Genomic DNA, 26,586 nt, shown 5'->3' with positions numbered 1-26,586 from the left:
CTCCCCAGGCCAGGTCGTCCCAGCCAAAAGCACGTTTCATGTGAGCTTTGGACTGCAACCCGAGCACTGAGCCAAGGCTGCCTCTCCTTGTGCAGGATGCAGCCACAGGGCCTTGCAAAATCACCATCAGAGAGAGAGGCTTTGCTTTCCCATCCCCAGGCTTTGTTTTCTCTGAAGATCCTGGATCACTTGCCCCTCCCTCGTCTTATAAATATCTGCACCAGCAACCAGTTCAGGTCTTGGGCTGTTCAGGGTGGGATTTTTTTTGCAGATCTACCTGTTTCCTGCTGGCAGCTTTTATCTCTGCAATGGGTAAGGGCTGCAGAGCTGCTGACCTCCCCAAGCCCTCTGCAAGTCTCATCCATCCTCCCACTGTCAGAAGTGAGACTGCCTGGGTGGAGCGGCTCCTGCAGCGCTGGCCAAGCAGCTGAGGAGCTGCAGTTCAGCTCACACTGATGGTTGTCTGAGGTTTCCTTCCTTCTGGATGATCTAAAAATAGCAGGCTGGATGGCGTGGATCCTAACAACTGCCATGGCCCCTGTTAGCTATCTGGAAGAGTAACTTGGCTTCACTTACTCAAGTGTAACCTTTAAAAAGAGTCTGGCTCTCCCCTCCTGGAGCAGATCTGCTGGAGCTGGAGCTCCCATTGCCCCAAGGTGGGACAACTTGCCTCCACACAGGTCCTAGTGGGCTCTGGCTTCCTCATCTATTTTCCTCTTCCCTATAATGCACCAGAATATTGTTCCTTAAGAATTTATTTGGGGCTGAGCTTTGCAGGGTCATTGGCTTTTAACCAAAGGCAGATGTTTTTGGGGAGGGAAAAAAGAGCTGTTTCGTTGGCCTTGGACCATGGCCCCAGTCCTGTCTGGCTTTGACCACCCAAGGCTGAGACTAGATCCTCTGCTGGGGAGTTCCCCCAGGGAAATTGAGGGTCACTCAATTTAAATTCAGCGTCAGCTGGGCCAGGACCTTCATGGATTATGCCTGGAAAATCAGAGGCTCCTGAAAAATACTCCTTTTGTCAGAGGATTGCTTGAAGGAGGGGCTTTTTGGAGCAGGATAGTGACAAGTGGAAATCCCCATGTCTGAGCGTGGTCCCGGGTGGTGAGAGCAAGTGAGCCAAAACTCTCTCTCTTTTGCCCTTCCCAGGCAAAAATCATGAGGTACTCGCATTAAAGAGAGGGTGTACTCCTTTCTGGAGTCACTGATTTTGTACTGGGATATATGGGATGGCTCCCTAGGGTGCTATGGGTCGGACAGTGCTGTATTGGCAGTAGGATGGATGCTGTTGCTCCATTAGAGTGGGGACTGCAGGGTTCCAGCTTCTTCCCAGGGTTAAATCTCTCCATTCCCTTCATCCACCTCAGACTGAGTTGCCACTGAAGCTGGCAATGGGAGGAGAGCTGCTGAGCTATCCCGGCCCCAATCCTCTCCTATCCCAGAGGCCCTTCCAAATGTGCAGTTGGTGGCTTTGCAGGTAAATAAGCAAGGTCACCCTTTGAAATTCTTGAGCTCATAGCAGATTTCCTGCTGTGTTCTCTGTCTTGGCGCTCCAGGCTTTGCTAGCCAAGCAGCAAGGACAGGAGTGGAGGTGGAAGGGGCCAGTGCCCCCATGGTCTTCCCCACGCTTCCTCTCTCTCCCTTTCTTCCCTCGGGATGTGTTTATGCAGTTGTTTCCCTGCCATTGAGTTCGGTTTCCTTCAGATGCTGGTTGATTAGTCAGGAAAGCCGTGTCCCACTTCCGCAGCCCGTTCCCAGCTCCAGTTTTTATTTAGCCGCTTTGTTCTCTGGTTACGTAAGGTCAGCTGCCCTCGACGCCTTCTCTAAGCACAATGAACTGGGGCCAGCCCAGCTCAGCACTGCCGAGGAGACCCAGCATCTCCTCCCGACCTGCTCTGACTGCCCTGGGAGAGGGTGGCTGGTGTTGGCCTCCAGGAATGTCTCCTTGGTACCTTCTGCCCATTTTTCCAGGGACACAGGCTGCAGGGCTGTGCCCAAGAGCTTCCCAGTCTTTGGAGTGATGATGCAAATGCCAGTCTGGTCAGCACAATGTGAATCCAGCTACCTGCTTTGCTTTGGAAGGTGTCTTTTCCAACCTTGTAGAAGTTGAGACAAGTAGCAGATGACCTGAGAGTGGTTGTCACCGAGGTCAGTGGGTCAAGGGAAGTGATTCTGTGCCTCTGTTCCACTCTGGTGAGACCCCATCTGGAAGACTGCATCCAGATCCGGGGTCCTCAGCACAGGAAGGATGTGGACCTGTCGTAGCAAGCCCAGAGAGGGTCACATAGGTTAGAGGCTGGAGTACCTCTAGTAAGGAGACAGACTGGTAGTTGAGGTTATTCAGCCTGGAGAAGGTTCCAGGGAAACCTTACAACCTCTTCCAGTGCCTGAAAGGGCTCCAGAAAAACTGGACAGGGACTTTGGACAAGGCAAGGAGAAGGAGGAACGGCTTCAAGCTGAAAGAGAGTTATTTTAGATTAAGTATTAGGAGGATAATCTTCATGATGAGAATAGCAAGGCACTGGAAGAAGTTGCCCAGAGAAGATGTGGAGTACCATCCCTGGAAGTGTTCAAGTCCAGGTTGGATGGTGCTCTGAGCAGCCTGATCTAGTGGGAGGTGTCCCTGCCCATGGCAAGGGGGTTGGACTAGATAGCCTTTAAATGTCCCTTCCAACCCAAACCATTCCGTGATACCATAGGTGGAAGCCCTCCAGCCTGGTCTGCAGCTCTGCTCTGCACAAGAGACAAAAGCTCCTTCCAAAAGGATGCCAGACCAGCTGCTGCCTTGCACAGGGTAACTCCTGCACACATCTCTTCCTTCCTTTCTGCACAGCTTTGGAAGGTGAAGCAGTTACAGCCCTTTGTTTCCTCTCCAGCTTGCTCCGGTCTCTCCCGCCTGGCTTCCTGCTGGAGATGGTGGGGACAGTGCTGAACCCTCTGAGCACCTCACGCTATAGGATGTTTACTGCGAGTCTGACTCCATATGTGGATTCACTAATGTGCCTGAGGTCATTGGTTTCCACCGGCAGACCACGGATATCCCAGGAGTCAGTGGATAACTCTGGAGGAGACTGCTGGAAGTCCCTAAGAAATGTAGTCTGTTGAGTTCAGTCTTGCTCTATCCCCCCATGCAACATTCCAGAGTGGAGATAGTCTGTATTAGGGATTTGCTTTGTTAGGGATTTTATTCTCAGTGAGCCAAACCGCTCCCTTTTTGTTGTCTGTTGCTTTAATTGTGTAATCATAGATCTGCAGAGATGGCAGCGTATAGCAAGGTCCCACCAGTCTGTAAAATGTTCGGGCAGCCTCTGCAAACATCAGGTGAGAGTCTGTAGTGTGCAGGAGGTCCATGAAAGGTAGGAAAGAGAAGGTGGCCCCTTGTCAGATGGCTCAGATTTGCTAAACTGCTATTTCCGGTGTTAGAGAAGGATAGAAGTGAAACCCTTCCTTACTCATCCTCCCCACAAAAGGCAATGAGGCAGCTGACATCACACCAGCAACACTTGCTCTTGAAGGAGCCAGTTTCCAACAGTTTTTGCAGGATCAGGAGTGTGACAGCAGGGAGCAGAGAAACCAAACAGGCAAGAGAAAAGAGAGCTGTTCCTGAGTACTCCGAGCTCAGCAGTCTGGTTCCTGATGGTTGATGTCTGTGGCATCTCTTTTCCTACTGGCATGAAGCTATTCAAGAGGATTGACTGTCAAAAACATTCTTCTGCCTCTTGGTAAGGACAGGAATTTGAAGGAAAGGGTGGTCTGTTTGTTTTCCTGGATGCAGTGTAGTAGCAGAGCTGGGATGCTGTGGAAAAGCCCAGGAGAGACCATCCAGATTTAGCGTTAACTCGCCTGGCGTGCCTCCAGGTATCCATCCCTCCTGAGATGGTCACAGCATACAGGCAGCCAGACAGCCTGGGGATTCCCAAATAACAGCTGGGATTACTGAGCTGTAGAGGTGGACAAAGGAGAAGTTGATGGTGTAGATAAATCACTCCTAGCCAAGCCCTCCTTTGGAGTTACTTTGCTGGGCTGCCTCAGTTTCCCGAAGATGCTGTGAGGAATTTGTAGGGTGAGGTGAGGAATGAGGTGAAAAACAAACTAGCAGAATGAATTTTGGTGTGAAGGGAGCCCAGCAAAGCCCATTGCTGCTCATTCCTTCACGTTATCTTCCTTATGTTTCACCTTTCCATGCAGGAGCCTCAACCCACTCTAAACTTACCATAAAGCTTAACCATTCCTGGTTTGCATCTCTGCTAGGTACTTTGTGCTCCTGAGCAATGGCAGAGCTATACCCTTGCTGCATTTTTGCTTATTGATTTTCCTTAGCAAAGAAAAATGAGGCAGTAGTGGACTGCTAACCTTCCTAGGGAAACCATCAGGATTATCATTGCCTGCTGCTTTCCTCCAAGGCAGCCATGAGCACAGACCCTGCATAAGGTGGGGAGAACCAGAAACAGCAAAAGCCTCACTTGGCATCAAAATATGTACCTCAACCCATCTAGGATCCCCGTTCTGTTGAGGTGTTGAAGTTTCAGGAATTACGAACCTATGGCTCTTTAGCCAGGTCGGAAGGGGAAAAACATCCGTGTGTACCCAGGCAAAACCAGACTGAGCACAGCCCCAGGCCATGCAATCCAGAATTTTGATGGTTTTATTTCGTCAGCAGCATCCTGTGCTCTGGAGAGGGGAGAGTGGAGGTTTTCCAGAGCCCAGCTGAGCTGCCGACATGTTCACATCTGTTTCCAGCTACGCCCTGCGCCGGCTTTCTGGGAGGAGGAGGGGAGGATTTGCCTTTTTTACGGCTCTATTTTTATCCTGCCTCTGCGAGGCTTCACCACTCCGTGTTTGCAAAAGCTAAAATTCAAAACATCCTGGGGAAGGCTGCCGGGGGGAGATGCTGCACAGATTCCCACGTCGCTGCCCGGGGTTTCACCGAGCACCATCTGGCAGTGCCGACTCCCACGCCGCTGGTGCTCGGGCGGGCTGAAGGCTCACGGACCAGCTCCGGCTGCCGCCGGGTTTATCCCTGTTGCTCCCAGAGGAGCCGAGGGAGATCATTCTCTAGGCTGAGCTGGAAACATGATGCCTTGGGGAAAGCACTCGGGTGGGAAGGATGCTTGGCCTCGCCAACTCTTAGCTTACCCTCCCTATATCCGAGCTGAAATTGCTTCAATTAGAGATTGCGGTAAATCATTTTAGCTAAACCACCGCAAATACCCTTGTGGATACTCTTTAACCAGCTTACCCAGCTTTAGCTCGCTTCGGAAAGGAATCAATTCTGCTCCAATCTTATTTCAATTTGGTTTCAATGGAGTTAAGCAAGTCCACACCGGTTTTAATTAAGACTGGTTTGAAAGCAATTATAGTAAATTAATAGAAGTTATGTTTTATGCCAGGGTGAAGTTCAGAACTTTGTGGCTGAGATAGGAAAATCCAAGTTCGTGTCGGAGTCTGCCAGGCTCACCCAGAGCAATGTGGGGACATTTTGGATACTGTAGGTCTCGACACAGCTCAGCCCATCAAGCAGCCAGACAGCCTGAATGTTCCAGGGTGATGTACAATATATATTTATAAGGGCCTTAATATAGATCCCTAATTGCCTGTCTCGGTTGATTTATAGTGTGGCCATGCAAGCGATGGGAACAGCATGAGCTGCTGGTGAGAGCTCAGGGATGCACTGGGGGTTTGCAGACATTCACTGTGCTCTGCTTGAGCTGGCACCCATGGCTGGGGGAACAGATGTTGGTATTGACTTAGATGATCCAAGAAACCCGCGTGTGTCCCTGGCTCTACCCCAGTCTGTGAAGGGAATCTGGAGAAAGGATTTGTTAGCCTGGCGTCCTGGGCTGCAGGAGGCTGCTGTAGTCATTGATAGTCATTGCTGTAGTCATTGCCCATGGCAGGGGGGTTATAACTAGATGAGCTTTAAGGTCCCTTCTGTGATTCAATTATAAGAAGCCAAGCTGATGTGGATTCACTGCAGCCATAGAGCTGCAGTTCCCGCATGCTTTTCGTCATGTTTCACTGCTCTGATGTTCCTCTGAGTCCAAAATTCCCATTTGTTCCTATTCTGGTGGATGTCTGGACTGAGTTTCATCATTCTACTAAGCACAGTTCTTCTTCCAGCTCCCTCCTCCACAGCAGATTAAAAAAAAAAAAAAAAAGCGGCAGAGCCGTGACGTGCCACCATCCCCACCAGCCCCAGCTACGTTAACAGCAGATCTGGCAGGTTATGGAACTGCAAAGTCTTGCTTCAGGGAAAGAGGGAGAGGTGCAAGCTTCAATTAATTATGCCACAGTTTTCTTAACACTTCTTCCTGCTTGTCTCTCGTGCTTCAGAGAAACACTTGACAAGCTGCTCCTACAGTTCTGTCAGGCTGGGAATGCCACTGTGCTGAGCTGTAACCCTCAGGGCAGTGAGCTGAGCTCCAGGCTACGCCAGGAAGGGTTACACCATGGCACACAAGGTGCCAGCCACTTCCTAGACATCCTGTAAACAGAGCAAATGGGAAGTTTGGAGGATTGGGAGGCTTTGGAAAATAACTGTTTTGCCTGCTTGGAAGTATTGCCTGTTTAAATTCCATCTGAGGTTTAGTTGAGCCTTTTACAGCCTGGCAGACTCCTACACACTGGTTTTTCACTTCCAGCATTAGCCCTAGAGAGCACTGACAAGGCTGCTCTGGCATGGTGGAAACCATCTTCAGGGACATGCAGGCATAGCTGCTGTGCACTGGGTGGGCAAAGATGGAGAGATGATCCCTCTGGAGTTCAGTCTCAGTGCTCCCAGAGGCAAAGGATGGTGAAGAGACTCCCTGGAGTGGGCAGACTCATGCTTTCTTCTCCTAAGAAAAGCAGGGCACAGACCTATTTTCATCATCTCTGTATCCCAGTCCTTTCTTGCTCCCAGACTGGGGAGAAGGGTCCAAGGTTCAGGAGTCAGTCGATGGAAAAAAACAGCAGTACTGTAGGTACTACAGACTATAGCTGATCTCCAAGGCAATTCTGACTTTTGGATACTCAGCTGATCCAGCAGGTCGTTCCCAGTCTCCAGTTAAAGATGCAGGAGATGCTGCATCACTTCAGAGCACATATCTGAAGGTGCTTGTGGCTGGTCTGTCTTGCAGATACAGCTTCTGGATTTTGTCCTGTGCACAGCAGAGGTGCTGGTCCTGTCAGGGAGGAGAAAAATTGCTGCCTCCACCTGTTTTTCTTGGGGATGTGTTTCAGGATATGTAATGTACGGCTGGAAGGCATGCAAGGTGACAATGGGGCACAAAGCTGGCTTTGCTTTGTGGAGGGAACACTGTGCCATTGATGCTACTGTGGAGCTCAGAGAGACTATTTCTGGGGTCTTGAGAAGGGAGAAACTCCAAGACCAGACCTTCCCTGAGACAAGCTACAGCACTGGAGCATTGTTAACTGGTGGGAATGAAGGTGGGATGTCCTACCTGCTGCTAGCTCATGTTGCAGTGCAGCCAGGTTTGGATGCCTCAGAGTTGCTGAGAAAATGGTTAAAAATATCACCTTTGCAGCTTTGAAAGGCAGTTTCTGCCTGGTCTTCATCTGCCTTCCCAGGCTCTGCTGGGAGGTCCGAGGCTGAGCTGCAGGCAGGCACAGTGGGAAGGCAGAGCTGCTCCATGTCACCACCAGACCGTGTCTCTGCTCCCTTTTGAGCAGTGCTGAGCAGCTGTAGTGACGACATGTGGGGCATGGCTGTATTTTCACACCGTGTACTCCCTGCCTTCGAACAAACACACCTTTGTTTTGGAGCACATTGGCTCGGCTGGATCCCTTTTTTTTCCTTTTGCCCAGATCATCTTCCCTGCAGCTGAGGGGAAACATGATGCTATGGTGAACACTTGTGCTTGGGGAGCTGCCTGCTTCAAAGCCTGGTTTGGGGTTACAGATATACCAAGGGGTGGGTTAATACACAGCTCCAGCGGGAAGAGGACACCAGGTTCTGGTCAGGATGACCTCGTATTTCATTTTCCTTTATCTTTCACTCTCTACGTTCTTTTAGATGCTAAATCCAAACCTGGGGAAGCTGCCCTGCTTGTATCTCTTATGTATCATTGAGAGAGGAAGGATAGAAAACAGACCAGCAGCTTTTCCATCAGCTTTGCTAGGCTTTGGCAGCTTAATTGCATCTTTAATTGGCTGCTCCATGCTCCACTGAGTGTCCGTAGAAGCAGACAACATCCATAAATCAAACTGCTCAGGTTTCCTTTGGTTATCTGATGGAAATAGTGGGTGGGGAATAGCCCTGGGGTGCTTGTGTGTGCTGGATTCCCTCCTTACCACAGTTAGACATGGCCTTTCCAAAGGAGAAATTAAGGGAGAGGGCTCCCCTTGTCGCCTTTGAAATGCTCTCTCCAAACATTTGCTTTGAGCTCTGTCCTGCTAAATAAACCATCTCCCCTGGGGTTTCACTGTGGGAAAAGCAATCTTTACCTGCCAGCTCCCTGCTCTTGTGTTTGGAAGGGATATTTCCCTGAGCTGAGAGCTGCCCCTTTCCCTGCCCTCCCTGCCAAGAATCTCAGACCAGGACAGTCCCTAAGCCCAGAGCTCTGCTGGGGTTTGACTAGTACTTTATGTTAGCCCTGGGGCACATTGTATATGACACTTGCACCAAGTGGCTTTTGCTCAGGGAAAATCACATCACCAAGTGTAAACCGGTGTCCATGCCATGGCCAGGGGCTGAATGTGTGTGTCTGCCACTACTGGGCTGGGGGCATCTGTGGCTTATGGGGTTGGATTACAGGGTCTTCAACTCACCAGCAATCTTGTGGTTTTGGGATGAGTGTGCATGCCATATCTGAGGAAACGGGATTGGCTCAATTGCCTTAGGCACTCCTTCTTCTAGCAGCTACTGAAGCTGAATAGCTCTGTGATGAACTCCAAAAAATCCCATTTTAACTCCAGGTACTGCTTCCAGGGCTGTGACCACCATAAGGTGCTGGGGCTGGAGAGAGCTAAGACAGGGCTGGCTAGGCTTGAATCAACCAAATGTGGTTATATGAGGCTTAAAAATCTTTCTGTGCCCTACCATTGTCTTCTCAGTGCTGTGATCATGTTTTGGGTGTCTGCTCTCTCATCAAGGCTTTGGTAGCAGGGCTCTGGCAGCTCTAATTTCCTGTCCCCTTGCCTCCCCAGGTACAAAAGGCCTGGAGTGCTCACCCTCCACCCCCACCATGAACTCCTACTTCTACAAGTTCATGATCAACCTGCTCAAGCGCTTCAGTAGTGAACGGAAACTCCTGGAAACCAGAGGAGCATTCATCATCAGGTCAGAACACCCCACTAGCCTCACTGAAGCCCCTGAGCACCCTTGGGACAGGTTGGACAGGGATGGCAGGGTCAAGCAGCCCAAGTGCTACATTCACTCAGAGCCTAAACCATTTCCTCAAGCTTCCCTTGCTCTCCAACAAACAGTTTTGGAGCAAATGGGATTTGCCTTTCACATGTCAAGGCACCATATTTCTCTCTCCCATCCCCGGAGGCAAAGTGGCTCCTTATTAAACAGTGCTGTCAGAGCCTGTTTCGTTCAGAAACAACTAGACCAGCCAGAGCATGAAGACAGGCTTGCACTCAGAGTGCCAGGCTGAGTGAATCCCTCCAGCCAGCTTGGCGAGATGCTTGCCCATCCAAAGCCATGTGTTTCAATGCATAGAGTTGGTAGATTTTGCTTCAGCTTTTTAAGGAGTTGTGGCGGAGGCTGGAGAGCCAAATGTTGTGAGGGCTGGAATGCCAAGTGTCGTGGCAGCTGGCCGGGAGTCATCTTTATTGCAATAAAATCTGGGTCAAGGGATATCCATTCCTCAGTTCGCTGGGAAATAACAGGGTTAATGGTCAAAGCGAGGTGGAGAAATCCGTGAGGAGGTTGGTGGAAGCAGCTGGCGGACCCTGGGTTTTCCTCCCTTGCTTTCAGGGATGTGGCATCAAAATGAACAGGGGGAGAGTATGAGATACAAGCCATGCTTCTGTGGGAGAAGAGAGCCACCTCCCCAAAGGCACAGGGGTGTGCTAGGTATTGATGAAGGGATCCCATCACTTCAGTGGGAAAACACAGCATGCAGAGCTCCCAAAATTTGCAAAGCTGAGCTGGGTGTGAAGTTGTATCTGCTTGGGCAGCAGTTTTTGCCGAAGTCTGGATTCATCCCAGAGACAATATCCCACTCACGGTGTCCACTGTCCTCTCCCCAGTCAGTACAGCTCCTAGGATAAGCCAGCCTTGGCAGGGAACTGGCTTCAGACTGTGTTAGGGAAGCAGGGTGACCAGAGTGACAGTGAGCCTGGGCAGGGTCCTATTTAAAAGCTCTCCTGTACCGTGGCCACCTCCAGCTTTTTCCCTCTGGCTCTGGCAGGAGGAGCCTTGGCTGGCAGGCCCAGCTTTCCCAGCAGCCAGCCAGAGGTGTAGTGGGACTGGCTCACTGCATCTCAACAAGCTGAGGCTTTTTACAGTGACTCATGCCCCAAAAAATCGGGTAAAGGAAAAAAAAATTAAAAAATAGATTACTCTGTCCTTTGTCAAGTCACGTTGTTGCTCATAGGGGGTAGATACAGGACTGGAGCCAAAGTGCTGGTTCTGGGAGGGTGAGCCATGCCCTCAGGTACCAGTGATTAATTCTGAAACCTACTGATGGCGGGTAAAAGACTGGTATAAACTACATCCCTGCTGCTTCCAGAAAAAGCAAGATGAGAATAGAGGAGAAAAACTTTTACAGGACTCTCTGGCAAAGATTGATCTCTTGCCGGAGAGACTCGGTGAACGTGGGAGCCTCATGGAGCTATTTTTAGCCACTTTTCAAATTGAAGCCGTATGCGCGTTCCCACGTTACATCCCTCCCCTGTCCACAAGCCAGCTCAGCTGTTTTACACAGCAGGGTGAGAAGCCAGCCTCATATTTTACTTAAGAGATGCTGGTGATGTTTCATCCTGAGCTGGAGAGCACAAGGGGGATGCTTGAGAAACGGGGACAGCATCTGCTGAAGTGTAGTCCAGGACCACTGCTGCCTCTTTCCTGGGCTGGCCTGGGAGCACTGAAACAGGGAAGGAAAGTAGACCTGTTATGTTTAGGCAATGATTTCCAGGTGAAGGATTAGTGTTCACAGGAAAGGGAAATGGAGGGCAGGGGTTTTATTCAAGGACAGCACAGCAGTTTTCCTTGTCACATTGCTGGTGGGCAAATTCAAAGGTCCGTGAGGTCATGTAGGGGATCTGCGATTAAAGGTAGTTTATTTCTAATCCAACTCAAGTTTGTTCATGCTTGGTTGCTGACTCTGAAAGGACTTTAGTCACTCTCCTGATATGTCCTCGGAGTCCCAGAGACAGAGGTTATGGTGCATTGCGTACTTGGGGATGGAAGTGATCTCTACAGGAGGTGGGACCATCTCTTGCTCTGTAAGAACCTGTGGTCCCCAAGACGTGTAGAACTGCTCCAGAGCCTGCCTGATGCTGGGAAATGGGTGGGAGAAGTACCTGCAGCCCTCACTGGCAGAATTTCACCCTCCAAGCCTGGCTCAGGCAGAGATAGGGGCTGTGATGGGGGATCTCACCATCAGTAACCCCAGTCCCAAGGTAGGTATCTCGAGATGCTTTGCTAGAGAAGACAGGATGGAGCTAAGTGGAAACACAAGCTTCCTTCAAAATATTAGAGAAACAGCTCCAAAAACTTCTGTCATTCATAAGGAAGTATCCAGAGATTTTCTTCTCCTTTGCCTTTGACCACCAGACTAGGGGATAACCCAACATTGGCACATGGTCCCTCTGCCAGCACTGTTCATGCATCAAAGAGATGGATCAGTCTGCTGCCTCTCTGAGTGGGATCCAGTGCCCATCAAACCATGGTGTGATGCCTCATCTGTGCCAAGGGCTTTAGGATTAGGACCCCCTCACCCCAAGCAGCCTCACAGAGACAAAGCCTATGACTGTGGTGGAGCTCACATGCCAGGCTGAGCCTCAGCAGGAGGAGTTGGACTTGATGATCCTTGTGGGTCCCTTTCAACTCCCTGTCATCTATGATCTGTGAGAAGGGAAGAGCAACTTCCAGGAGAAAGCTCTTCAAAGCTGTTCAGATGCCTCATGAATGTCCAGGCAAAGGATTTGCTGAGGGGATTCCAGTGGTACAAATCTGACAGAGTCTCATGCTGTCCCACCCCTCTCCCCTGGAGGGAGGGAAACCTGCTCCCATGATCTCTTCCAAATTTTTTTGGCTTGGCATCAGTTTCTTGCATTGCAGCTGACAGGGTTCCTTTGGGAGGCAGTTCTCTCTTATTGTCACTTGTGACCTTTTTTAGGCTGGAATCCAGTAAAATTAGCCTGCCTTCAAAACTAAGAATACCAAGTGCTGCCTTCTCCTCTCAAGCCAGGCATGTTTACACTCAAACATTGCTCCCAAAGTGTTGTCAGAGGCAGGAGCATCAGTGTTACCTCCCACCTTGATAAGCAGATCTGAGGCCTTCCACCCTTCTCACTAATTGCCCTGGCTGGCACGTGGCCATCCTGGATTCACCAGAGCCCTTAAGCAAGAAGCAAATATTCCCATTCAGCTGCTGGCCTCCCGACGATGGCTTGGAGCAGCCAGAAAAATGCGGAGGAGCTTCCAAAACATCACATGGCTGCTTGGAGCAGCAGGGCTGTCCTCCAGGCAGGAACCCTGTGGAGGGAAAGCTGCTTGGCTGGTCAGGAGGCAGGCAGCAGAGCAGCACTGAGCTTCTCAGCTCACAGTGAGATTTACAGGCAGGATTTAATGCCTGTTGGTTGGCACTAGCACTATGGGATGGGGGGATTAAGGGAGAGGGTGAGCCCGACTGCATGGACGTCAGTGGTGCAGCTCAGAGCACATATGAGGATAGGGCTGGCTGTCCTTGCAAGAAGCTGTTTTCTACCCTCTTGTACCTCCCCAGGGCTGGTTGTGCAGTTCCTGTGCTTTTCCCAGGGTCGGTCTGAGCTCCAGGAGCTGGTTCAGCTGGCTAAGTCAAGCCTAGGACCAAAGCAGCCAGCTTTTTGCTGCTCTCTGAGATGGAACAGCTCAGACATTCATGGCTGGTGTACCTTGCCACAGCAAATGAACCCTTCAGGGTATGGGATGAGCTTGAGTGGCTGGAGACATCCCTATGCATGTTATGTGTGCATGCTTTGAAGTGCAGGGCTTAACTTTGAAGCCCAGCAAGGCCATTTACTCGAAGAGCAGTGGCACCCTGGGGCAGGGAGGACGCCTGAGTCAGCACTTTGCTCCCCAGGCAGGGCCCGCACGCAGGGGTTGTCTCAGCTTGTTTTATAGAGCTGTTAAAGAAACCTCCCCACTGCCTGGCACCTTCTCACAGGGTGTTTTTCTGAGGTTAAGCTGCTTGGAAGAAGCACTGGCATGACTTTTCAACCACCTCACATGTGATGCACCTGGTGGGACTTGTCCATTTGACTGGGGATGGTCCTTGGCCTTTGGGGGTATGCTTGAACCCTGTGGGGACTGGCCAGGAGCACTGGCTGATTCTCCATCCACTCTGGTAGACATAGGCTGGAGCATAAAGGTTGTTCAGCCAATTTATGGCATTAACTAGAGAGCTGGAAAATCCCAAGTCTCGTGATGAGGCCCCAGATTTATAGTTCCAGCAGATGGGAAGAATTCACCTGACTGGAAATTCCGACTGTTCTTGAGATCTCAAAGCCTTGCTGGGATGAGGCCAGTGGAGAGCTGGATAATGAGGAGGACAGAGCTAAGGACAAACACTGGCAGGTCACACTGGGTGCATGAAGGGCTGTTCATTATGCCCTTGAGGCTGAGGTGACCAGTCGCTCTTTTGGGGTGTGACAGGGCTCTTCTGCCTCTGAGAGGCTGGGGCTGACTGTACAACACCAGTTTATCGACAAAAAATTGTGCAAAAGACAAAGTCCTGAACCTACTAACCAGGATGAGGAATCGGAGAGGAGGTGAGCAGAGGGCTGGAGGAGTGTGGAGCACGGACATCCCTTGATGCTCTTGGCAGGCCGGCAGAGAGGTGCATGGTAAATCACTTTTGACTGGCCTGCCTGGCATTCCCAGGACTGTGCTCTCCGTCTGGGAGAGTGGGAAGGGAAGGGCTGCCTGCCAGCATCCCGGTGAGCACGGCTGTTGGGAGGGAGTGGGATGGGGGTTTAGCCACGGGTTTGGATAGCAAGGGATGCACTGGGATCCTGTACAGAGCCAGTGGGTGTTTGTTTTGGTAATAAGGGGGGGCCACGACCACAGGATGCCTCTGTACTGCAGTGAGCCAGTGTTCCCCCAGCCCCATCCTGGCTCCCACCTCATCCCTGACCTTGTTCTTTCCTCCTGCTGTGCTGGCCTCACTTCCCAGCCCCTCACTGGAAGAGGCTCAGGAGATGGGGCTAACGAAAACCCTTCTCCCAGGCCTGGATGCTCTTGAGCTCCTCTGGACACACATTTTCCTTGGCCAAACACCCCAATACCTCCTGATGATCAGAGGCACCCAGTGCTGGGATGCAGGACCCACTCCTGCTCCTTCCTTTGGATGTGCTGATGCCACTGTGCCTTCTCCAGCTCTCATTGCCAAACCAATGCCCTGAAAATCCCTCTACAAGTGAATCAGGGCTGGAGGGGGGACACGTGTCACCTCTTCCTCTCTCCCACCCTCCATGCCACTGCAATGCAGAACAAAACCTGCGTTTGTTTTTGCGGGAACCGTTTGGCTTGTACTCAGCAAAGTGCAAAAAAAAAAGAAGGGGAAAAAAATGGAGCCTCTTTGATAAACTGTGATATGAACTCGGGTAAAATCCAAACAGCTGTGAGTGCTACAAGGGAAGCTTCTGTGTCAGGAGGCAGCGAGCCTGCGAAAATCCACTGCTCTGCCTGCCAGGATGCTCGCTGGCCGCCTGCCCTCCGGCTTTAATGAACTGTGCACTCGCCATCCCCCTCCTCATGCCTCGCCGAGAGGAGGAACCGGAGAAAGCTTTTTAGTTTGGCTTTTTTTTTGTCCATTTGCAAAGCAGAAAGAAGGACTCCCTCCCACCCAAGGCCCTGGCCAGGCACAGGGTGATGGAGCAGGGTAGTGAACATGCCCAGTTCTGCAGAGGTCAGTGGGCTTCTCCTAGCTCATCTCCAGCCCATTCCTCTGTGCCTCCCTTTAACTTTCCCTGCTCCCCAAAACCTCCTTTCCCTAGCGTGCCATGTAAAACCCCATGCCTGGAGATCTGGAACAGTGTTACAGTGATGTGGTAGCAAACAGGCTCTGCTTTCCTGCATTCTTCCTCTGCCCCAGGCTTGCACCCTGAATGCCCTCCAGGCTCTCCTCAGGTTCCTGTGGGATTTTGGAAGGAAGCCAGCAATCCCAATGTACCTCCAAAAGCCTCCAGCTCTCAAACTGCCTCTTTTACATCACACAGTGATCTCCACAAGCCCACAGGAGCATGTACTTATTAAAGTTTTAATTCAGTGAAGCTCTGTGACATAATTCTGGACTCTCTGATACCCTCCCAGCCCCATGAAGTAGGACCCAGAGAGGTTGGCTCTGGAGTCAGAAGCACCAGCAGTCACCAACAGCGTGACCTTCACAAGGGAGGAGCCTGGCTGCCCTGTCAAGGGATTATCCCTGCTGGGAAAGCAGGAGATGCCTCTACTGAGCTGCAGGGAATGGATGAGCTGGGGTACACCAGGTTCTGGAAATGAGTTTGTTGTGCTAACCCACCAAAACTGCTCCAGGACCAGCCGTACTTGGAGTTGCTGGGAAGGATTTGATGGGTTTTCCTGTAGAAAAATGGGAACCACATGTGAGCAGCAGTGCCGGCGTGGGCTGGGACTAATTTGGGTCAGTGAGAGGGTGGAGGGGAGGAAGGGGAAATGTGCGTAGGAGAGGAAAATCCTCACAAAATGGCCAAGATCCTTCAAAGGGCAGGTCCCCAGGTAGGGATATCTGCTTCCTCACAGCACTTCCCCTAGGATGACAGCAAGAATGCTATGGAAGAGCAGGCTTCCCCCTCCTTGTAGAAGGAGGGGGCTGGGAGAAGGCAAAGTGTACAGTGGGGAGAGGGAGTGCCACAGCTTCCCTGCTTGCTGACTGTCATGTTCTGCAGAGCAGGGATTCAGCACAAGCAGCTTCTAAAGTGTCTCCCAAAATTTTTTTGCCTGGCTGATGGGGTGAGGACCTTCATCATGAGAAAGCAGCTTAACCTGTCTGCTCCTGTTCGTTGGGGCTTGGGTATTCTGATGGTGCTTCCTTCTCTGGCTCTGCAGCCGTGATAACTCAGTTTATTCATCTTTGTGGAGGGAAGAGCCAGGACAGGAAATCAGGCTGAGTAACAGTGTTTTTCCCCCACCTGTCTTCCAGGGGATCTTCCTCAGTTATCCCCCAGGCACAGGGTGCACACAGTTAAAGACTGAGAAGAGTCAGTCAGTGGGTCCAGCTGGGCACTCTGCTCCCAGGATGGGATGTCCTCACATAAGGTATCTCTGGATGGGGCATCTTTAACTCCCCACTGAAAACACAGAGCTTTGCAAAAGCCACCTTGATTGGAATTCCTGCCATTCATTGCTCCTTCCCTTCGTGCATGAGCTGCTCCTCGTGTTCAGCTGCACCTGGAGCTGGTCCCTTCATAGCACTGGGTCCTGGCAGGGCAGGGAACATCCATCTGCTCCCCTCCCATGTATTTATGGGCCTTAGAGGGTTTGAGGGAGCAAGGCTCCTCCGCCTGCATCCCTCCTTGGGATCCCTCCAGGGATCCTGGCTCAGAAGGCAGGACAGGCATTGTGATCCAATGCAATGCTGAGAGGCAGCGGGCATGGAGGCAAACCTGGCACTAAAGCTGAAATAGCATCTAGGGTGTCTAAACCATGGCATAAACAGGGCATTTTTTCAGCTGACACTTGAGTAGGAAGTGCAGCAGGGCTCACTGAGTTACAGGCACCCCCTTCCCTGAGCTCCAGGATTTGCTCGAGTTGTTGGCAGAAGAGACAAGGCAGCTTCACCTCCCACCCCAGGGTATGCTTATCCCTGAGCCATGGGATGCTTCCACCTCTTCCCAGTCCCTTTTTTCCTTCCTTCTGGAAAGCCTCACCCTCAAACACAGAGTGTATTCCTGCCATAGTCTATCCCTCTGCTTTCAGATGTCTAGAGATAGCCAGCAGGACCATTTTCCACCAAATTTGCCTTCCCTACGTGGATCCAAAGGCTCATCCACCTCTAGGACAGCAACCTGCTCTTTGGCCATGCTTTTAGGAACAAAAGCACTTTTATTTCTTCATCTTAAAGCAAAGTGATGGGGAAGAGTGAGCAGGGACTGCAGCTCCCATCTCTGTACAAGCTATGCATGCCCTGAAGAGGATCAGCCTCTCCCAGCTCCTGTTGCCACAGCTTTGCACCCGCTCCTTTAACCTATTTTATTTGCAGTGATGAGAAATTATGGGGGGAGAAATAAGGCGCTTGTCAGTTTTCTTGAAAATTAGGCCACAGCTGTCAGCCTGAAAGGGAAGCGGACGTCTCGAAGGAAGGATCTGCTGCTGCTCTACAGTTCTCCCCCACTCCCAAGCCAGCCTGTACCCTTCCTCCCCTTCCAAACAGAGCTTGCCTGAAAACATCAGTGCCTGGTGTAAGTGTCCCTCTGGGAACAGGTTCTAGAGGGTTCAGCTGAACATGAGTTGTTCTTCTCAGCTGAGGTGGTGGCTGCAGCCAGGCACGTGCTCTAATGCTGCTGCTGGTGCCTCCTGCCTGGGGCTTGAAGCTCCTGAGCCCAGGGCAAGACTTTCATTTGCCATCCATTTTGCCATCGAGTCTGTGGCAAGTTTAAAAGTTGGAAAAGAAGTGCTTTGAGGAGGTAATTTTTTGCTTTCCTGGAGGGTTTGGAAGGGGAAGTTTGCCTGTTTTTCAAGTGAGCCATTTGTCGATGCTCAGATGTTCTTATTTTGTAAGCTTTGCAGTCAGTGACTCATCAGTGCAGGTGCTCAAGACCAGGTTGGATGGGGCCTGGAGCAATCTGGTCTAGTGAAAGGTGTCCCTGCCAATGGCAGCGGGGTTGGAACGAGATGGTTTTTAAGATCCCTTCCAAGCCAAACCATTCCAGAATTCTATGGGCAGGATAGCTTTATGCATAACTCAGTATATAAAGTTTCCTCAAGGAAACTTCTGGCACACACCAGCTTGAGCAACTGGAGACTGGTGTTGGTTGTCTGTCTAGTGGGCCTCACCTTGGAGGAGCTGTCACATTCAAAAGTTGGGCCATACCTTGGGCTTAGTAGACAATCAAGTTTCCACATTCAGTTGTCTTTTAGCTTCTGGCCCATTCCAAAGGGTGTTACTCTCCCTTCTCCTTGCTACAGCCCTGTTTCCCTCTCCTGTTTGGTACAGAGCTGCGGGTATCTCACTGATCATAAAAATGTCCAGAGGTGTTGGATATCTGCTTGGAGACCTCAAGGTGAGCTCATTGAAGGGCACTGCTTTCCAGGCACGCTCCAAGGTGGGAGCAGGGCTGGGTTCCTCATGAGACAAGGTGAATGTGCCCAGCTTCAGGCTGGACTGTCAGCTTTAGTGGGCAGCGGGGCAGCCATCCTGCCAGCCAGGGCGGGGGAGCATCAGGAGGAGCAGAAGCCAGGGGCAGAGGCTCTGCAGGATCAAGATGCTGTTTCACCAGCTGAAACTGGCCTGAAATACTAATGTACATTTGTGCTGTGTTCCTCTCAGGCATCCGTGTTGGTTGCTCTGGGGATCCCCAGGGATGCCTGGGGAGTGCCTTACGCTGGGGCGGCCGCAGCCCAGCGCTGAGCTGGCACCGCGGCTCCTTCGGCAGTTGTCACACTCGGGGCTGCTGCCAAGCAGACTCTCCGTGGGAGGGTTTTCTTGTTTGCAGTGAAACACTCTGCACCTTTCCCTTTTCAAGCAAAGGCATCACAGGGCTTGTCTCTTCCAGCTTTCTGAGAGCTACACATCTCCTCCCAGAATCCACACATCTCCTCCCAGAATCTACACATCTCCTTCCCAGAATCTACACATCTCCTTCCCAGAATCCACAGATCTCCTCCCGGGATATGCACATCTCTAGTCTGCACCTTTCACTGAGTTGCCCTGGGGAGCTTCCTAACCATTCCAAGAAACCAAAGCTGATGAGGGTCCTTCTCCTCCCCAGACCTGCCTCCTGCAGAAGGAGCTCCCCTGCTCCTAAACCTCATAAACCCTTCAAAATCCCTTACATAAAATGCTATGAATTTTGTAAAGCAGGAGCTGCTGGGGTTGCCATGGTTTCCCTTGCCCAGAGGAGCAGCTCTGGAGCCTGGATTCAGGAAACGGAGGGATTAAAATGGAGGACTGGGATTTTCTTTGCTGATGTGGAGGGAAGGGATGGGACAATTACATCCTCCTGCCTTCCCCACTTGCTCTCTTCTCCTTCTCCCCTACCCATCCTAATTTTATCTATGCTTCCTCTGCAAATTCCTAAAGGATCCCAGCTGCTGGGCCAGGCTGAGGATGCTGCTTTTCCTGGCAGGAGAATTTCAGGGGGATAGGGATGGGCTGTGGGCATCACAGAGGCTGTGGATTCCCTAGTTAGGTGGGTTAAGCCAGGGCAGCTGCTGAGGAGCCTAGGGTGTGGAGGAAGGGTGGGGTAAAGCCTTTGGGAGGAGAGAGGAAGGGAGAAGAGGAAGAGGGTTGGGAGGAAGTATGGAGGGACTCTGCCCTCCTCACAGCTGTGGAAGTTGTTTTGAGACCCCTGAGCAGAAAAGTGGAGCAGAACCCCTCAGAGCATCACTCCCAGGCCTCACCAGCTCCTTCCACAGCTCAGGCTCTGTCCCAGTTGCTGGAAGTGGGACAAGACATGATCTTCTCCCTGCTGGGGCCCCGTGTCTATTAGCCCAGAGCTAATAAAGCAAATCACTAGTGCTTAATGAAGAAGCACCTGCTTAATTGAACACAGCGGGGTGGTGCTCAGCATGGCCAGGCAACAGGATGGGACGAGTGTTTCCCCCCAGGCACCCCAGAGATCCCAGAGGAGATGATTCTGCACTGAGACTGGATTTTTTAGATTTTAGGGAAAAACAAATGTTCACCCTCTTCAAGCAAGCATTGAGCTGGCCTGAGCCTCTGCCTCCCTGTTCCTGCATGGTGGCTCAGGGCAAGGGACGGGGCTGAAGTGGTTAAAGGAGCGAGCGGGCAGGATGGGAACTCTGACAGCTCCCTGAAATGATGATGTTTAGATTAGCCGGTTTCCAGGCATCGAGTTGTCAAAGCAAAAGGGCTGGGAGGGACGCCGGGGCTTGTCCTTAATTGGAGATGTGGCTCTAAAGCCACCCCATCTTGCCAACATCCTCTGGGCTCCAGCACACTGCCCTGCAGCAGCTCCCTGCCCCTGTACAATCCTTGTTCTGCTTGTTCCCATTCCTCATCCCACCCCACCGACCATCTGCATGATGGGAATTCATTGTGATTGACATTGCTGTGCTGGCAATTTAGTGGCTGCTACATCAGGGACATAGGGGGACCCCAGGGTGGCTGACATGGCTACTCAAAGCTTGTGGTGACCTTTTTGTCTCTTCCCTTGGCCAGCCTCATGTTGTCAAGGAGTCCTTTAGGCAAGGGGGTGGGCAGGTTCCTGTGACTGCAGCAGGGGCTGGGGTGTCCTGCTGGGTCCCTTGGGAGCCCCACAGTGGCTCAAGGTGTCCCCCATCATCACACTGCAAGTGGATGCTGCCTCCCATCTGCCTGCAGCCACATTCCTTGGCTCCATCGGAAAGGCTTGAATAACCCTTTTAATTTAAGGAGTTAAATTTTAATGTCCTGAATACCACATTTCATTATCGCCATGTGCCTGCGCTGCTGGCTGCATAACATAACCGATATGTGCCATGATGCTCTGCAGCTCCTGCTTCCCTGGGGACACTTCTTGCCCTCTTCTTCCATGCCGGGAGATCCTTGGAGACTCTCTGGGTCCCCATGGGCAAGGGGATGCACATCACCCACAGAGATGCAGGGAGAGCTCCAGGGAGAGGCATCTTACTGGAATGATGCTTCAGGGGGATTAGCCAGTTCCTTCCATCATCACATCATGTATATATGGGGAGATACATATATTTAAGGGGTGTGTGTGTATATATATACACATATTTATGGGATGTATATATCCAGGATATATTTATGGTGTGTATATATAAGGGGTATGGCTCCCACTCTCTATCCCCTCTGCCCTGTTCCCTTCCCTTCCAGAGCCGCTCCACTGACATCTCAGTTGGAGCCACCTGTCCTCTGTTCAGCCCCTTTCCCTGCCTCCTCCCAGCCAGCCTGGCGTTCCCCTCATGCCATCAAAGCCTCCCAGGGAATGAGCTCCTGGGGACCCTCCCACCCCACCAGCAGATGCCTGGTGCTGGCAGTTGGGCTCAGCTGCTGGCTGCTGTCACAGAGGCCAGCAGCTGCAGGACCAGCCAGTTGTCTCCTCCTTTTGGAGGGGACTGCTTTTGGGATATGCTGACCAAGGGGCTTCATGGAGGGCGCTTTGATATCTCTGCCAGTGCCATAGGAGGATGCTGTGCTCTGACAAACTCATTCTGCTGGTGGGTCCCAGAAACCTAGGGGCATCTTGAGGGGCGAGTGCCCAAGCAGGACAGCATCCCTGTGAGGTGACACATCTTTGAAGCAGAGGGACAGTCTCCACACAGCTACTTCTCTAACACCCCGACAATTTCCAGTTCCCCAAAAGGAGGAGGGAGAATCCCAGTGCTTCCCCACTAATCAAAACCAGGTCTGAAATTAGAAAGCAGCTCGCCTTCTGCCCCCTGCTCACTGCGAGCACAGCATTCACCAGCCAAATGGCAGAGCTCCTTTTTATGGAAAGCGAGAGCCTTCCTTTTCCATGGAGGACCAGTGGAGGGGGAACCTGAAAGGCATCCTCTTTGTCATGGGGGAGCTTTAGAGGTCACTGAATTACTTTCAGTGCTCCCTGGCACTGTTTTTCTTGTTTAAGATCTTGCTATAGTCTTCTTGCCTGGAAGGTGTTAAACACTGGCTCCCACCAGCCACAGGCATTGCAGCCAGTCCCAGCTGTACTGGAGAGCCATCCGCTTCACTGTTGAGACTAAAACTATCCTAATGTTTGTCCCTGGAGGGCCCATCCCTTCTTTGGGCACATTAAACCATCCCACTTCATGGTTCAAGTGCCTAGCACAGCTGCTGGAGGAAGCTTGGCAAGGATGGGGCATCCAGTTATCTCCCTTGCTGGAGAAGGGTAGCATGGAGCCACCTTACTCCTGGGCTGGGCTTGTCCTGCCCAGGCTGGGCTTGCTTTGCTGCAGCTGGCAGTGACTGGATCCTGCCTGCAACGCTGAGCTGTTGATTTGCTTTTGGCTCCATCAGGCTGGACTAAAAGCCTCTGCTTTCCCCTTTCCTCCCTCCATGCCTCACTTTCCCACCGCTTTCCCTCCTCCAGCCAGCTCGCGTCCAAGCGGTGAGAAATCAGGGAAGCGTTTTCATCCCCATGAATGCAGCTGGTTACGTAAGAATAATTGGGATAAATGAGCTTATTTATCACAGCCCGTTCCATTTTAGCGGGGTCCAGGGCAATCGCCGGGTTGGGTTACATAAAATCCCGCACAGAGCATCTCATTGTCCGGTGGCAGCCACGCGGGATGCGGGAGCTGCCGATGGAGAGCAGCCAGGGCTGGGTGAGGAGGGAAGGGATTATTTGGCAGGATGAAGAGGTGGGAGGAAGATGAGGGGTTTCTTCCTCTGCGTGTTGAGGAGAGAAGATCTGTTTCTTCATTCTCCTCCTATGTCCTCAAACCACCAGGCTTTAGGTTATGGTCTGTGGAATCTAACTATAGTCAAATAGTCTTCCTATGGTCTGTCCTCACAGGAGCAGGGGCTGGAGACTCGCATCTTTCCTCCTCCTCACCCCAGGAGCTGAAAACATGACTTTCAGGCAGAGGAGGTTCAGGTGTATACCTCCTCCCTCCTTGCCAAACCAGGCAGCTAGTGAACACCTCCTACCTCAGCAGCCCAAGCAGTTGCTCCTTGTTTTGCCTCTTAATCCTCTCAGAGATGCCTCCAGGGGGAAATCTGAATCCAGCTAAGATTATCTAGTAGGGAACTATGTTTGGTAGGAGCTGAGGGAAAGCAGAATTGCTCTGGGGGATGCCTTGGTGCCAAAGTTCCTTATTAGCCCATGGGGAAATGTGGTGGGCAAGGGAGCATTCCAGTTTCAGGAGAGCTGGGATGCTGGGGAGCCAGGTGGGTTTCCCTGTGTCTCTCCAATCCCCGCACTGGGGATCTGAGCTGGCACTGGGCAGCATTTCAGGTGTCCTCAGACAAACTGCCCAGGAAGGCAAGAGTCTGGAGAAAAACAGGAAATCCCCAAATCCAAACAAATGTGGGAGAAAAAAAATCTGATGATGGGGTTTTTTTGTGTTTCTGGACTAAAATATGTTGAAAATCTTGGGAATGCCTCAGGGTTTGTTAAGCAGGACATTCCTGCTGTGACCCAGCCAGGCAGATCAGCGTGGGCCGAAGTGCTGGCTGCACTGTTTTGAGGAGAGCACTGCTGGCAGGATATCCAGTGGAGCAGAGACATCTTCCAGCTTCACCAGCTGAATCTGTGGAGCCACTCAGCACTGGATCTCATGGCAGCTGGAGCATGGAGGAGTTCAAAGAGCAGCTTCTGGCCCCAGGGCTGCCGGGTTGCACAATGCCTGGAGGAATGCTTCGCTGCCCTGGCTGCACTCACTGGGTCCCCAGTGTCAGTGGGATGCTGCTCTGACTGGGCCATCACATGTCATCTGCAGTGGTGCTTCTGCACACTCACTGCACTGGTCAGGCTGGAAAGTGACACTGAAGTGACTCCTGAGGGAGGTCATGGAAAGACTTGAGGTGGCATGAGCCGTAGTAGTGGGTGCCAGCAAGGCTCTAAAGCAGTATGTCCAGGGGCATCCCAAGTAGTTTGTCCAGGGGCATATCTTAGCCCAGCTATGGTTTTTTGTTCTTGTCCTGGTGTGAATAGCTGTATCCTCGAAATGCAGAGCCTGGTATTGCCCCACAGCATCTCCCTTCTGGTACCACCACACTCACCCAACATCTGATGTACCCAGATCTCCTCCCTGGTCCTCTCTGGAGAAGTGGGCTCACATCAGAGTCTTGATTGTGTTCATTAACCATCCTTCCCCCCTGTTTTTTCTCCTCTGTGATATACAGGCAGCTTTGTCTACTTCTGAATGCAGAGAACATCTTTCACTCCATGGCAGACATACTGCTTAGGGAGGAGGACCTCAAATTCGCCTCTACCATGGTCCACACCCTCAATACCATCCTGCTGACATCCTCCGAGCTCTTCCAGCTGAGAAATCAACTGAAGGACCTGAAGACCCCGGTATGGGCAGCAGGAGCAGGCTTAGCAGCTGGAAGGGACATAATGGTGGTGGTGGGGACCTGGCAGCCACCTGGGAGTGTGTCTTGGTACTCGGTCCCTGCCTAGTAGGTCCCATGGTTGGAGCTGAGGCAGCTTCTTTATTCATCCACCCTTCAGGAGCTGAGGATGGGCTTGGAGGATGTGCCCAACTCCTCATTTCTCCCTAGAATGGGAATGGGCTTACTGAGCCCTCAAGCAGCTGCTGCCTCCCTCCATCTGCCCCTCCATGGGCCATGGGACAGGTGACAGCAGGAGGAGAGCCCTGCAATCCCTCAACTGTCCCTCCCCGTAACATGCCCACAGGATTTGCTGAGCAGCTGCCACCAGGACCAGTGACATCCAAGGAAGGAGAGGAGGAAGATTTCTCCTTCTCCTGCTGAAAACCAGTGATGCAGGGATGTCCCTCTGGGTGGGACAGCATTGTCCTCCAGCCCCTTATCCTGTGGTGGATGAAGCAGCCCTTAGGGCCACCTTGTCACGTTGTCACCCCAAAGCCCACCTGGTCTCCATCTCCTGAGACTCATGCCAGTTCCAGGTGAACTTGATGGGTCCAGAAATGTCCCTTTGTGTTTTTGGTGGTGCTTGCCAGCCTAGTGGGTTGGTTTTGGGTACCTGGTGTTCTCCATGCCATGTCCATGCTCCCAGTGATGACCAGACCCCAATGGTTCTCTCTCTCGCCAGGAAAGCCGTAACCTCTTCTGCTGCCTGTACCGGTCCTGGTGTCACAACCCTGTGACGACAGTGTCCCTCTGCTTCCTTACCCAGAACTATAAGCATGCCTATGACCTCATCCAGAAATTGTATCCTTTGGGGATTTTCTGCCAGGGTGGAGCCTGAGCTGGCCTTTATTCCCTCTGTGGCAACCAAGGTCACCCTGCAGGCCAGCCCAGCCTCCTGCCTGCAGCCCATCATTACCAGGGCAGGGCAGCCTGTGCTGGGTATGTGCCAGCTCCCTTCCCCTGGTGTCATCCCTTTTTTTGTGGTGAAAAGAGAGGAAGGCATGCACTGACTGGGCCTTGACCTTCCCCTGCCCAGGAGAGGAGGCTCCTCAACATCCTCTTCCTTTCAGGAAGATGAAGGCTTTGGCCTCCTGGCCTGGTGAGGAGCCGGCAGTGCCCAGCATGGCACAATCCCCGGTGAGCTCACCATCTGCCTGCAGCAGAATGATTATTTTCATGTGCCAGCAAACCCCACGCCTCCCTGAGTAGTTTTCCAAATGAAGAAGCTCAATAACACGCTCAACTTCCCTTCCCAGTGCACACCGGCATTCCTTCTGGGAGACACACTATCCCCGTGGGCCAGGATTGTAAAGGCAGGCAAGCGTCCTCCTTTGAACACTCATCCTGCCTGCTCTCTGCTTTTTGGGCAGCCTGCCTCTTCCCCTATACCTGCCTGCTCATCTCTTTCCCTCCATCATCCCTTGGCCACCCTACAGACCTTTCAGCCCTGCCTGTGTGCAAGCCCTGCCTCTTCCCTGCCCACTCACATCCCACAGGAGCTGTGGATGCAGGGAGGCTTTGGCAAAGCCGTGGTCCGCACCGGGCATCACCCGCGCGAGCCATCTGCTGCTGCCCGGCCACCTTTTTCCAAGGTAACATCCTTGACAGCCACATCCAGCGGGGATCTGGAGGTCACCGTGGATTTCCTCACCGAGGTGGACAAGCTGGTGCAGCTCATCGAGTGCCCCATATTCACATGTAAGGAGGAAAGCCCGGGTGGGGAAGGGGCGGCGCACGGTGCTCCCCCTCTCCGCGCCTCCATCACAGGCAGCAGCCGCCGCACGAATAAATAGAGCAGAAGTTATGAGACTTCTTGCCGGGAGGTTTGCCCAGCACTGGAGCTGCCCGCTGGGAAAAGGGCACGCTGGCAGCACGGGGGGGCAGCGCTGCCCCCCAGATATAGGTTAAGGGAGCGAGCAGCACTGGCATCCAACAAAAGGGATGGGGGAAGGGATGGGAGCGCCTGGGTCACACTGAGCATCTCCAAGGGTGCACGAGGAGGGCAACCCTCTGTGCCACCCTCAGATGCATGGGGTGGCATTGTGGATGCTGCTGGGGCCCTTAGCAAGAATAAAGGAGTTTTTTTACTAGAATAAGAAATAAGCCTTAAAAAACTAGCTGATGTTTTCTCCAGGACCCAGCAATGTGGGTCACCCATTTGATAATGTACCAGTGCCAGACCAGGGGCTCAGGGGTGTGACACTGGGGGATGGTGGCAGGGGATATGGCA

At 52.1% G+C, this 26,586-nt stretch overlaps 1 protein-coding gene across 1 annotated transcript in view; it reads left to right on the top strand.

Annotated features, from left to right (window-relative positions):
• The window catches only part of VAC14 (VAC14 component of PIKFYVE complex), a 58,931-nt gene that overhangs the window by 28,751 nt on the left and 3,594 nt on the right, over positions 1-26,586 (top strand). Inside the window, exons 14-17 of the mRNA XM_014880813.2 lie at positions 9,148-9,280; positions 24,144-24,318; positions 25,039-25,157; positions 25,975-26,054. Of these exons, the coding sequence (XP_014736299.1) occupies positions 9,148-9,280; positions 24,144-24,318; positions 25,039-25,157; positions 25,975-26,054 (507 nt within the window). The remainder of the gene's footprint in view (positions 1-9,147; positions 9,281-24,143; positions 24,319-25,038; positions 25,158-25,974; positions 26,055-26,586) is intronic.

The sequence above is a fragment of the Sturnus vulgaris genome, chromosome 12, assembly GCF_052056855.1.
Source record: "Sturnus vulgaris isolate bStuVul1 chromosome 12, bStuVul1.hap1, whole genome shotgun sequence".
NCBI lineage: Eukaryota > Metazoa > Chordata > Aves > Passeriformes > Sturnidae > Sturnus > Sturnus vulgaris.
The sequence above is the reverse complement of the archived record's forward strand: the minus strand, read 5'-3'. Positions and strand labels throughout refer to the sequence as shown.